General features: G+C 53.0%; 1 protein-coding gene and 1 pseudogene across 1 annotated transcript in view; both read left to right on the top strand.

Annotated features, from left to right (window-relative positions):
• ZNF423 (zinc finger protein 423) overlaps positions 1–5692 on the top strand; it is a 160428-nt gene extending 154736 nt beyond the window's left edge. Inside the window, exon 6 of the mRNA XM_028094544.2 lies at positions 5381–5692. Coding sequence (XP_027950345.1) covers positions 5381–5410 — 30 coding nt within the window. The 3' untranslated portion in view covers positions 5411–5692. The remainder of the gene's footprint in view (positions 1–5380) is intronic.
• Positions 5693–12401: 6709 nt separating this feature from the next.
• Positions 12402–12945, top strand: LOC114201718 (ATP synthase peripheral stalk subunit d, mitochondrial pseudogene; annotated as a pseudogene).
• Positions 12946–13457: the final 512 nt, after the last annotated feature.

Here is a 13457-nt window from a genome sequence, read left to right as displayed (position 1 = left end):
ATGAGTGAATGAGTGGGTGAATACATGGATGAGTGCATACCTCCCTCCCCCACAGAGTCTCCACGCACCTCCCCTCCTCACCAGATACCCTACTCTGTCCTCTGGGGTGGGGGAGGGAGAGCAGTGAGCTGGGGGCACTGAGGCTGCGGCCAGGGGCTTGTGGGGAGGGGACATCTGGAGCACTCCTGAGATCTTGCCGGCCCTGAGAGGAGGAGCTGGGAGAGGCACAGTGTTCAGACCATCAGACCTCCGTGCAGTTCCCACTGCAAGCCCTGAACCATGTGTGGTGCCAAGGGGTCCGGGATCCAAGGAGGGAACCAACAGTCCTTCCCTCACAGAGCTGCCTGTCTGCTCGGGAAGATGCTCAGGGACACCATTTACGGAGCACTTCCTCTTGGCCAGGCCTGGGGGTAGTCCGTGCACATTATTTCCTGAGTCCTCAGGGCCTCTGAGGAGGAGGGCTCTGTTATTACCACCCCTCCCCCAACCCCCAGAGGTCAAGGAACTTGCTCAAGGCCACATGGCTATCAAGCACCAGAGTCAGCATTCAAACCCAGGACTCCACTCGTCTCAGCCCACCGGGGCTCGCTGCCTCCTTGTGATCACCCAGGGCAGTGGTGCCCAGGCTCAGGGCCAGGTGAGGTGCTAGGACTTCACGGGCATTTTGTCCTCAAAGGAGCTGGGGCCCCGCAGGGGCAGCTAAGAGTGCTCTCCGAGAGGGATGCGCCTCGCAGAGACCTCTCTGGTCTGGGTCTGTGCATTTGGGGTGTGCGGAGAAGCCTCCTGTTGCTTCACAGACCGGGTTTGCCAGGCCGGCCGGTGGCCAGTACCTCTGGTCTCCCCTGCTTGACACTGTGGTGGGTAGTGTCAAAGGGAGACAGGCAGTGTCCCAGATCAAAGGATGGAACACAGAGCCGGGACCTCGAGAAGAAACCCCTGTGGCGGACGAGGGAGGGGCGCCCTGGTGAGCACTTGGGTGTGTGATGGTGGTGAGGAGCAGACTGGGTTGAGGCAGGGATGCCTCCTGGTTTGGGTGAAACCAGAATGGGACCAGGCCAGAACCTCTGGCTGGCCCCCTCAAGCGTGTGTCAGTGATTTGGGAAGGAAGGTCCAGCAATGGGCTCCCTGCTCCTCGCATGTTCCCTCTGTGCCCAACACACACCCTGGCTTGGGCTCTAGATCGGGGTCATGTTACTGCTGCATGCCCAGCGCCAAGCATGGTGGCCATCACCCAGCAGGGATTCAGTGAAGGTTTGTTGAATGAGTGAATGGTCATGTAACTGAATGCAGACCTGGGACAAAGGGCTCCTTGGCCCAAGGGCTCCGTGGACAACTGACAACTCGCATGGAGAGAGGTCTCAGCAGCACCCCCAACACTCCCTCGCCCATCACTGACTTGTGGCCCAGTGTGCCAGGCCTAGGCCCCCGAAACAGGTCCTAGCAGAAACCTCTCTCCCCGAGAGCCTCGTGCACTCTGCTGAGTGAGTGCATCTCAGCAGCAAAACAGGGCCCCCTAGCCCTCCCTCCCTTCCCCCTGTTTTATTTTTCTCACCTGCTTCTCGGCCCACACCTGCGTCTCCCTGGCAGGCAGAGAGGCCCTTGTGGATGCCAGGCCTCCTCCCTGGGCGCCTTCCAGTCCTTCCTGGCTCCCACCCCCACCCCACCCCCAGCCTTCATGGTGCTGGGAAAGTGTTTATCTGCAGGGTTGGTAGTATCTTTAAAAAACGATTTTCTTCCTTCTCCGAAGGGGCTAAATATAGCACAGGCGTAAATAGAGAGAGAGACATTAAGCCAAATGCCCTTGTGAGAGCCATGCGGGTGGACGCGGCTCTTGAAGACGGCCTGATGAAGCCCCCCCGCCCCTCGAACCACAGCTCCAAGCCGCGGGGTAGGAGCCGCGGGTCTTTGGGTTTATTCAACTGTGCTGATCGGCGGTGGCTCTGCCAGGAGCCGCTCAATGCGCAGGTGTGTAGGGTGATTGGTGAGTCCTGGTGACGGGTCGCCGCCACCCCCTCTACCCTTCCAGCAACTGTGCCTTCAGCCTGTGGAGGAACCGATGCCCTCCCTGGCCGAACACCTGGCCTCCTCGGCGCCCCCCACCACACTCACACTTATTGGGTGGCATGGGCCCTTCTCTCGCTGAGCCACCATCTGCACCATTAATCCTGCACAAACGTTTGGGTGTCTGTGTGTCTTGAGTACCTCCCCCCCATCGGGCCCCTTGAGGGGGGTGGGCCCAGCTGGAGTCTTCCCGTACCCTGCACTGTGCCCAGCCCAGAGCAGAGCATCCAGCAGGTAGTTAACGCAGTGCTGAATGAATTCTGGTGCCCGGCCCCCTTGGGGCATCAAGTTTCGACATTTCCATCTGCTGTGACATCCCGGGCTTTTGTTCTTGTAAAACTCTAGGGAAGGAAGTTTTACCCTTCTGTCTCAGAACTCTCTTTGGGGAAGTTCTTTCTTGAGTCTAACTGAAGGACTACCTGCTACTGCTCCTTAAGAGGAAAGGCCCACTGTGGTTTTCACCTGAGAAGTGGCGTTTATTCTCCTATTTTCCTGACCCGTGGGCCTACGCATAGGTTCCCGCCTCCTGGATTTCTATGCCAGTAGCCCGTGGATAAGCCAGTGTGGACCACGTGTGTTATACTGGCCCTGTTCTTGGCATCCTGGCAAAAGGCTGTTTCATTATCCAGAGATCCCTGGATACCCCCCTTTCCCCGTGTTGGTGGTGGGCGGTCCTTGAGGGTTTTGTAGAGATCAAATGCCATCTCTGGCTTTCTGCTGCTTATGGAACGGTCCACACTCAGGGGCACCCCGAGCCTCCACCGCCTGGGTCTAAACCCTTCCCAGTCTGCCATGTGACCTCTGCTGGGATCATCCCCCTGGCGCCTTCATTTGCCAGGCTCATTCGAGCTTCCATACCTTTGTCTGCGCTGTGACTTCTACTTAGAACGCCCCCTCCCCTTCCCACACATCCTACCCGTGCACTGAGTCGTTTATTTACCCTTCCATTGATTCATTAAAAGATATTTACACGGTGTCTACTTTGTGCCAGGAACCACCATTTGTGGACCTGTATATGTTTATCCTCCTAACTTCCCCCCTCCCCATCCCCCTCACCACTCCCCCCTACATAAAGACGGAGCTGACCACGCTCAGCACTGGCCACGTGGCACTGGTAATTGCCCGGCTGTTGGCAGGGTGGCAGAGTGGGACCCCCAGTCACTGCTGGGCAGCCGTGCCTGCCATGTCACCACAGGGCATCGTGTGCCCAGCCCCGGGCCAAGCACTGTGGGGCCGAGAAGGGAGGTGGAGCCCTCCTGTCTGCAGCTGAGCAGGCAACGCTTGTCTTGTGCTTGGGGGGCACATAGATGGGTGGCAGGGGTGTCGGGAGTGCCTCGAGGGGCTGCAGGGAGGGATGGCAAGGGACCGGGTGCCCAAAGGCCTTCAAGCGTGGCTCGGCTGGGAGGGAGGAGAGAGGAGGTGAGAACTGAATCACCAAAGGCTCGGAAGCTAGGTGGATGCTTGCTTGGCTGTAAGGTGGGTCTGGCTCCCCGCAGGACTGGCTGCCTGTGCTTGCCTAAGTGTGGGGAGAGGTGCCTCGGCTGGAGGGGGGGGCGTTCCCATGGCAACCGCCGCATCCCATCTGTGGCCTCAGACAACCTGCCTTGTGCCTCTGGGTCCATGGCACCCCCACCGAGGTGCCAGGCCACGCTGGCAGAGTTTGTCCTCATGCCCGGTGTGGAGTGTGGATGATCTGTGGACTGGGATGCCCATGAGCTGCAGGGTGCTGGGAAGCCTGCCTTCTCGCCCAAGGCCCTGGCTTTCTTGGATTCCAGTTGCCTGGTTCCACCCCGCCTGATTCCCAGCTGGATGACCTTGAACCAGAATTGAGCCTCTCAGCCTCATTTCCTCATCTTACCGTGTCCTACCTTGTAAGGCTATTGTGAGGATTGAAAGAGATGTCCCTCTAACGGCACAGAGCACGTGTGCTGGCCAAGCGTCAGCCATGGGGCCTGGACCCAGGAGCCCAAGGAAAGAGGACAGCGGTGGTTGGCGCTCTGTGCTGCGGGCAGGCACCTGCTATGTGGGGACAGGGCGATGAGCTTGCCACGGGGGGTGGTGACATCACCACGGCGGCGGCACGCTGCCAACAGTGGGAAGAGCCTGCCACAGGGGCCCTGGGCCACGGAGTGGGGGTGGCTCCAGGCTCCCCGGCAAAGCGGCGGCCATCGGGCATCCTCTGGTGGCCCTCCCAGCTCGACCGGGAGCCCGGGAGAGAGACGCAGCGCCACGTCTGACCTCTGGTGGTCATGGGCAGATCTGCAGCCTGGCGGCTCCCAGCCCCAGAGGAGTCAGGAGCCCCCCCCCCCGGGGGGACCTCGCTCCTGGTGACTGGAGGTCCCGTGCTGCTCCCAAGCAGGGCTCCCCTACCCTGGGTGGATTTTGCTTCCTTTCTTCAGGTGGCATGAGGTTGAAGGTTACCTGAGGCTTTGGTGAGATGGGTCCGGATTTAGAACAGGGACCACTGAAAAAGAAACAAAATCACTCTTGGAGGCCAAATCCCACCCCCAGCCCCAGGCCACTGGTTCCTCTGAAAGCAGATCAACACGGCTGGCCTGCTCGGGCTGGCCCAAGGGAAGAGAAGCCGTGGGCTGCGGTGAGAGGGACACGCTTGGCCGGGGTGGGGGGGGGGTCCCACCTGGGCCCTGGCTGCCCAGGCGGATTCCGGCAAAACGCACACTCCTCTGGCCGGAGCCCGCTCATGGGACCAGCCTGGCAGGCTGCCTCCTTCAGCGCCCTCCCTGCTGGGTGACCCGGCCTCGGCCCAGGCACCACTGCCGCCCACTGCCTCCGCACGCCTGGGCCACTCGGGTGTTTCTTGGCTGGAGAGCTACGTGGTACATCTGCTGTCGCCCTCCACGCAGCTCAGAGCAGCTCCCAGGAAGGACTGAGAGGGGGATCTGGTGAAAGCCTGCAGGCGATCAGATATAATTTCCTCCTAATCGTCAGAGCAAAAGGGAGACGGGAGAGGTGAGCAAGGATGTTTTTAATTCCTGCCACCCTCCCAACCCTCCCACCTCCTTGCACATACCCCCCTTGCCTTCCCTAGAGCCAGTCTCCATGGTAAGACCTGAACGGTCTTTAAAAACAATTTCTAGAGAGCCCAGGTTGGCAGCAACAGGAGCCCATCCCCGAGCCCCAGATCAACGTGGCGTCTTGGCAGCTGTGTCCCCCGAGCACTTTTTCCTGGTTGCATTTTGTGTTGTAATAATCAAGACGCTTTTTTGTGGCTCCCGGCGTAAATGCACTGAGTGGGAGGGGACGGGCCTGCTCTCCATTCTTCTGCCCTCATGCGTGTCTCCTTTCTTCGCCTTTGCAGAACCACACGATGAGCCAGCACGCACAGTGAGGGACCGCTCGACAGGACACCTCTCCGCAGAAGGCTTGCCGGAGACGCCGTGGGGAGGGCCATTTGAACATTACATCCAATCAAAGTGTCATTTGCAACCCAGATGTAAAACTCTAATGATTTGGCCATGAGGCGCTGCTATTATAAGCAGCTGGAAATGAATATTAATGGCAGAGATTAAAAGTATTCCATGCTCAGTATTTTTTATTGTCCTGCTACAGCTAGTGTGCTTTTAGAGTTTCCGCCGAAGACTACATTTCTAGAGTTAGAGAAACCCGCTTTTTGAGGCTATTGTCCTTTGTTCCTTCATGTATTATATTGATAGTTTTTAAAAAAGGATTAGTGTGATTTTTTTTTTCCTTTGCTTTTTTTTTTTTCTTTTCCTTTCTTGTTTTCCTTTCCCCCCCTTCGGTTAACTACTTTTTAATTGCAATTCTAGGTAATTGTGCATCGTGATGTGATTGCTTGGCTATTGTCTGAATATTTCCTTTTAATTTTTTAATTAAAGACTAATGCTTTGATTGGATTTGCCAGTTCACCGGACAGTGATTAAAACTATGTAATGAATATAATCGGTTTCAGTGCAACTGGATGGTCTGCTTTTAAATGTGACTTAATCTGACTGCAGTTACTAGTACAGTTCAATAAAGGGAATCCATGCGATTAGCATTGGCTGCCTGGTTCTCTCCTCCCCAGCCTGGGGCTCTGTGGGGGGCTGTCGTCATCCATAGGGTGGGGATCTGCACACGATAGACCCAGCCTCCCTTGGGAAAGAGGACACATAGTAACCTAACGCACACAGTCTGGATCAGGTGGGCAGTGGCCACAGAAGTCAAAACGGAAGGAACCCTTAAAGATGAAAAACTGATCTTTTCATTTGCGGATGGGGGAAACTGAAGCTCAAGGGTAAGTGGGCTTATCCAGGACATTCCTTGTTTCTCCCCCTGGGGATGGCTTTCCCACATTCTGCATGCAGATGGTTAAGTGGTTAACTCTTACCTGGCCAGGACTTCAGGCAGGACTTGGATTCTAGTTGTGGCCAGGGAGGACAGGAGCTGGGGCTAACCCCCAGGCCCGATCCTCCCGGTGGGAGCAGCGGGTTCCCAATCACAGAGCTCAGTGGGACATGGGAGTGCTGAGACCCGTGGCCGGGGCCAGCACTCTGGCTTGGCAAGCGAGGTGCCTACAGCACAAAATCTCAGGGGGGCCCCCTGCACTTGCAAACCCCAAGAAGAGGTTTCCTGACATTTCACCTCCTAGTTGCCTTGCTTTCCTCACTCCACACACCCCCCCAACTCTCCCCCCCCTCACCTGGCCTCTCACACGTGGCTGCCCTCCCACCCCGCTGTCATGCTGGTGCCTGGCTGACTTACCAATCAGAGGCCAGGGCTTCAGAACCTGCGTGGGGAAGCCCTTCCCTGTTAACTTTTCACAAGGGGCAAGAAAATTGGTTATTACCCTCCGCAGAGCGGAAATGAAACAGGCAGACAGATTGCACCTAATTACAATGTAATACTAAGTCACAGGCATGGAATTTGTAGCAATAATACCCGGCATCTTCTGACTCCCACATGGAGGGGCTGCTGGCGACCTGTCCGAGTTCCCCTTTCTGCCACCTCATGTGGGTGGGGCATTTAGTTTAATAAAATGCACATCACCCCTGCAAATCCAAGCAGACTCCTGCCAGGGCTGGGCAAAATGGAGCTGTTGCCCTTAGAATTCACGGTTCTTGCCTCCTAGAAGTCAGAGCCAGTGAACTCTGATTTTTAGTCCCCCGGAGACTTGGCCATTGCCGGGGAGACCTCAAGGTAGGCATCCGTGTTCCCCCGAGTGTGGCCAGCCACAGTCTGCCCCACATCCACAGCCAGGCCTGCCTTCGAGACGGCACCGAAGTGCTGTGGGCAGGACCAGCACGTCCCAGGGCTTGCCAGATCACCGTCTCTGGGCCCTCTCCAGCTCCAGATTTATCCTGAACCCCATGGAGCCCAGGTGAGTCCTCGGTAAGTACCAACAGAAGATTTGATTTGACGGTTGGTGGCGTAGGGCTAAATTAGTCACTGCCCCCATTAAAAATACAGCGGGGGGTTTAAGAGCTTTTCACGCCATGTGGGAATCAGCAGCGAAGCCGGCGGATGCCTTGGGTAAGGAGAGAGGCGGCCTAGGGGACCGCGAGGTAATGAGGTTTATGGCGATGACAAGGCAGCCAGGGAACCCCACCGACTCCCCCCTCGCCTGGGCCCATTGTTCTCTGGCTGGCTCTGCCCCCGCCCTTCTGCTGAGAGCCCCTCATGACTTCGTGTGGGGAGGGGGCTCTACAGGGGACACGAGGGGCCCTTACAGGGATTGGTATGTGTCACCATCAGACAGTATTGGGGTGGGGGTAATGCAGGGCTATGCGCCTGTGCTTTGGAGACCAGCCCCCATCTCTCTCCAGTCTGAAGAGGATCTGAAGCTGGGAGGAGTCAGTTTACCTCTCCGCCCTGAGGGACCTTGCAGGGTCGCTGGGGGACTTCGATGCCAGGATGCCCGTTGAAGGGCTGGAGACTGAAAGTGGCGTGGTGGTTGTTAGGAAGACGATGAAGCCGGGCCTCTGCACAGGAAGGGCCCCCTTTCAGCCTGGAGGGTGCAATGGCATCAATCACTGGGAGTTTGGACGCTGGAGTGGGCAAGGTGACTGGAAACCTAGGGTTCATTGTTGCTGTGTTTGCTTGTACAAATAAATGATCAGTTTCTAGTGACTCTGTGGTTGCAGGAATTTTGCCCAGGCTGAGAAATGGACTAGGACACCTGGGTCACAGGGTCCTGTCATTAGAAGCAGGTGGAGAAGGGTTTTGGTCTCAGTGGAGAAACTGCCATAGGAAGAATCTCAAGATCCCCCAGCCACAGACAATGCTCCTCCCAACCTCACAGTATGTTTAATATTTAACTTTCCACCCGTTTTTTTTTTTTTATTCCCATCTAGAATGTGCATTCTTAGGGGTGGGTTCTGTACTTACAACCGTTTAGGACCAAGGTAGGACCAAGACTTCAAGCCAGCAGATATTTCCTGGGGATCACTGGGGATATAGTGATGGACAGGCGATGTGGCCCCTGCCCTCATGGAGCTCACGGTCACGTGACACCCCTCTAGCAAGCAAGCCTGTCAGTAAATACCTAGTCACCCACGGTCTCAAGCACTATGATGGACAAGGAGCTGTGTGAGACGTGTGGGGGTGGGTGCGATGCGTGAGATGGGTGGGGACCGTGTCAGAGGCAGGGCTGCAGGGAGGAAGACCTTGCTGAGCAAGTGACGTCAGCTGAGACCTGGAGAAAGAAAGGCCTCGGGGAGAAGCCTCGAGTTGGAAACAAACCAGAAGTATCCTCAGGGGTCTCTAGTTGTACTGGGTTTCCATTTCAGATGGTTTGAAACAAGCCCAGAGAATTTCAGAGTTTTGTCCAAGGTCACAGGATTCAGGATAGAATGGAGACTATAATCTGGGTGTCCTGCCTTCTAGCCCCGGTGTCTGATTTCCTCTGTGGCCACCTTCTATTTGTTGAAGGGCAAATTGAATAATAACTATTATTATTATGAATAAAACGGCATACTGCGTAGGAAAGACTGCTGGCTCTCCTTTTCTTCAATAAATTAACTGATTTTTATCTGAGCAAATGTTACCCTGGAGAGGGTCAGATTATATATCCTATCACTCCTAGAAGTTAGGTGTGGCCGTATTACTGTTGGAAGCTATACTAGTTCTGACAATGGGATATAAATCAAGTGGTGTGTGTAAATTCTAAGAATTTTCCTTAAATGAAATGAGCTCATCCCTTTCCCTTCCTGATGGCTGGAATGTAGATGTAATAGCTGGAGCTCCAGAAGCTATTCTGAACCACGAGGTAACCTGGAAATGGAAGACGCACATGGGTTGAACAACAATATAGAAGGATCCTGGGTCTCCAACTGTGCCAAATGCTTACTAGCTCTGTCCTGCTTCCCAATAGGTTTCTGGAATTTGAGAGAGAAATAAACTTCTTTCTTGTTTAAGCCATTATTATTTGGGTTTTTTTCTATTATAACTGAATCAATTCTTAACTACTACAAATTAAAATATACATATATGGCTTCCAAGTAAGAGCAAATTTACAAGGCTTAAGGAAAGGGTATGAGATGGTTAAAAATATCTAAAGGTTAAGAGATATATATTAATGACATACTATAATCGATATCTATTTGGCCAATAAGTACATTGTGCTTGGCTGATCTGGGCTGGTCTAAGCTTAGCATGGCTGATCTGAGCTGGGTTGGCTGGCTGTTGGTTAATGTAGGATGGCCTTAGCTGGGATGACTGGGGTGCCTTTACTCTGCTCTTCATGTTTTATTCTCTGGCAGGGTAGCCTGAGCATGTTCTCATGGCCTTGGCCAAGGGCAAGAGCAGAACGAGGAGTGGTCTTCAAGCTTCTGCTTGTGCATCATGTTTGCTCATGTCCCATTGACTAAAGGAAATCACATGGCCAAACTCAGACTGAAGGGCAGGGAAATACACTTCACCTTCTCATGGGAGAAGCTGCAAAAACTCAGGAAAAAGGGCTGGACTCAGGGAAGGATGGAGAATTAGGGTCATTACTGTAACGAATCTACCACGGAGCTGAAAGGCCCCCTCCACTTCCTTCCAAGGCAAAGCCTGCTAATTAATGGGTACCATCTGTGACCACAGTTTTGGAAACGGGCAAATCGAGGCAGTCCAGCTTAGCCTTGGTGGGTTGGACCTGGCTTTTGGAGAAGAGAGGTACCCTCAAAAGATTGGTCTCCCAAATGCTTGTTAGCTGTCAAAGCATTCAAAGATTCACAGGGCCACTGTTTTTACAATTTACAGTTGAATTTGGTTCACTCAGACTTCCTAGGAGACTGACCAAGGATTATACACGCTGCATGGCACTCCATTTCAGGGAATGGAAGAAAACTCAGAACACTTAACAGAGACTGAACATTTACAACGTGGTCTTGTTCAGTGTCTCCCCAGAAGCACCAAATGGCTGATGGTTTGCCATGCACACCCCAGCTGTTCCCTCCTCCATGCTTTTCCCCATGCTGCCACCTCTTCTTAGGATGCCCTTCCCTTTTTGGCCTGGTTAGCTCCCAAGTTTTAAACTCAGCTCATTGAACTCATTAAGCTCATTAAACTTAAGTGTCTAATTCTCAGGGCTAGGACCTGGGTGAGGTGAGGTGAAGGAAGCACCCACCTTGGGTGCAAAATTTCAGGGAGAACCAACAAGCTCAGTAATCAAGATAAACAATATTTTAACGCAATATTTTAAAAATCAAATTGGCAAACTGCAACCTGCAGGCTGGCTGCCTATTTTTGAAAAAGGTTTATAAGATCCAGGGCTGGGTTAGAGTGAAGACAGTGAGGCAGGGTCATGCAAATGCAGCATTAGATCCTGTTTTTATTTAAAATGTTGCTCTTTGGGGGTGCCTGCGTGGCTCAGTCTGTTAGGCATCTGGCTTCACCTCAGGTCATGATCTCAGGGTTCTGGGATCTCCCCTGCTCAGCTGGGGAGTCTGCTTGTCCCTGTCCCTGTCCCTCTGCTGCTCTCCCCCTTCATGCTTTCTCTCTCAGTCTCAGGTAAATAAATAAAATCCTTTAAACAGTTGCTGTGTTGGGGGCGCCTAGGTGGCTCAGTTGGTTAAGCGTCCAACTCTTGATTTTGGGATCAAGTCCCAGGACCCTGAGATCGGGCTCCATGCTCAGTACAGAATCTGTTTGGGATTCTCTCTCTCTCCTTCTGCCCCTCCCCCCATCATGCTCGCTCTCACTCTCTCTCTAAAATAAAAAAATCTTTTTTAAAAAATTTAAAATGTAGCTATTTTGTTCATCATGGATTTTTTTGCATTAATTTTGATTTTTTTTGAAAAACATTGCATTAAAGTATTATTCTGAGTTATTTGGCATTCACTGCAGTTTTGTGCCCAAGGCAAGTGTCTCGTTTTTACCCTAGTCCCTGGCCCAAGCCATCCTCCAGGCAACATAGTCTGACCCCCAAAGTGGAGCAAAATGTTCTAATAATAAGAACCTTGATAATATCCAATGCATAAGCCTATCATTGGGCACCTACACACTTCTATAACTGTGTCTCTGGACTGAGTATCAGTCAGGATAGGTGAGGTTATGGCACAGTAACAAAAAGGACCCAAATTATAATGGCCTGACATAACAAAGATTTCTTTCTCACTCACATTACATGGCCATCCTGGATCTTGAGGGAGCTTTCTTCATTATGGTCACTCAGGAAGTCCGGCTCTGGGAGCAGCTATCACCATAAATGTAGTCAGTAACTAAGCCAGAGAGAGAGAACTTGGAAGGGTCTCACATTGCCAGTTCAGTACTCTTGCCCGGGAGTCACATGGATGTGCATACACACACACACACACACACACACAAGCACTTCAACTCATAACTCATTGGCCAGTAGTTGTCATATGGTCCTACCCCATCACAAGGAGCCAGAAAGTGCAACCCTGCCATGTGCCTGGAAGAACAGAACAGGCAAGGCTTGGCAAATGGCACTAAAGACTACCACAGCCTGTCCTCCCCACCACCCATCCCTTACTATAATCTCTCTGAGGGCGGCAGCTGACTCTTCCTAAATCTGGGTATGCCCAGCAGCCTGCACAGGATCTGGAGCTGATAAATACTTATGGGATGTATGCAGAAATTGTGAAAGTGAATAAATGACACTTAAAAAGGCCTAGGGGAAGAGAAGCATGTGTATGAAGACACCGTGCAGTGTAAAGCTTTGGATTCAACCCTCAGCTTTACCACTTACTAGCTGTGTGAGCTCAAGCAGGGAGCTTAACTTCTCTGAGACTCAGTGTTTTCCTTGGCAAAATGGGGCAGATAGCAAATAGCCTTAGGTCACAAATTAATGTGAAGTTGAAATGAGATGAGAATGACCACGACATTAAAAACTACCAGTAAGCCCGTTCCTTGCTGCTGTGGACTCTAGGCCGCCGGGGTCGGTGAAGGATCTCAGGATGGCTGCGCGAAAACTTGCTCTAAAAACCATTGACTGGGTAGCTTTTGGGGAGATCATACCCCGAAACCAGAAGGCCATTGCTAACTCCCTGAAATCGTGGAATGAGACACTTACCTCCAGATTGGCTACTCTCCCTGAGAAACCACCTGCTATCGACTGGGCTTACTACAGGGCCAATGTGGCAAAGGCTGGTTTGGTAGATGACTTTGAGAAGAAGTTTAATGCCCTGAAGGTTCCTGTGCCAGAGGATAAATATACTGTTCAGGTGGATGCTGAAGAAAAAGAAGATGTGAAAAGTTGTGCCGAGTTTTTGTCTCTCTCAAAGGCCAGGATTGAGGAATATGAAAAAGAGCTGGAGAAGATGAGGAACATAATTCCATTTGATCAGATGACCATTGAGGACCTGAATGAAGTCTTCCCAGAAACCAGATTAGACAAGAAGTATCCCTATTGGCCTCACAAGCCAACTGAGAATTTATAAACTTGAGTTGGGGAGAAAGCTCTGGCCCTCGTGTTGTAAATGCTGGACATTAAAAATAATGATACGAAAAAAAAAAAAAAAAAAACTACCAGTAAGCATTCACTATGTGCCCGGCATTATTCTAAGCTCCGGCACAGGTATTAACCCCATTCAATCCACACATTATCACGTGGGTACTGTTATACCCTCTTTACAGAGGAGGAAACCAAGGCAGAGAGATCCTAAGTAACTTGCTACCTCCCATTGTAACCCGGGCAGTCTGGCTCCAGAGCCCCGTTTTCAGCCCCAGAAGCACTTGAGCCGGTCGGTGGCACCTAACACCCTCATCCCTGGGGCGGATTCTCGGTGTTGGTCCACCGGGGTCTGCTTCTCCCTGGAGAGACCTCGCCGGGTCTGGCGGAGGGGGGACCGGCTCGTCCGCGCGCCTGGGCTGTGCACGCGCGGTGTCTAGGACCAGCCGTAGGGACGCGGCGGCTCGGCTCTCCCCCTCCCTCCCCTGATCCCTGATTGGCCAGACTGGGCGCCAGCCCCGCCCACCCGGCGTCCGCCTCC

This window comes from Eumetopias jubatus, unplaced genomic scaffold, assembly GCF_037043125.1.
Source record: "Eumetopias jubatus isolate StellerSeaLion01/CBP00866 unplaced genomic scaffold, mEumJub1_p1.0 scaffold_10, whole genome shotgun sequence".
NCBI lineage: Eukaryota > Metazoa > Chordata > Mammalia > Carnivora > Otariidae > Eumetopias > Eumetopias jubatus.
The sequence above is the reverse complement of the archived record's forward strand: the minus strand, read 5'-3'. Positions and strand labels throughout refer to the sequence as shown.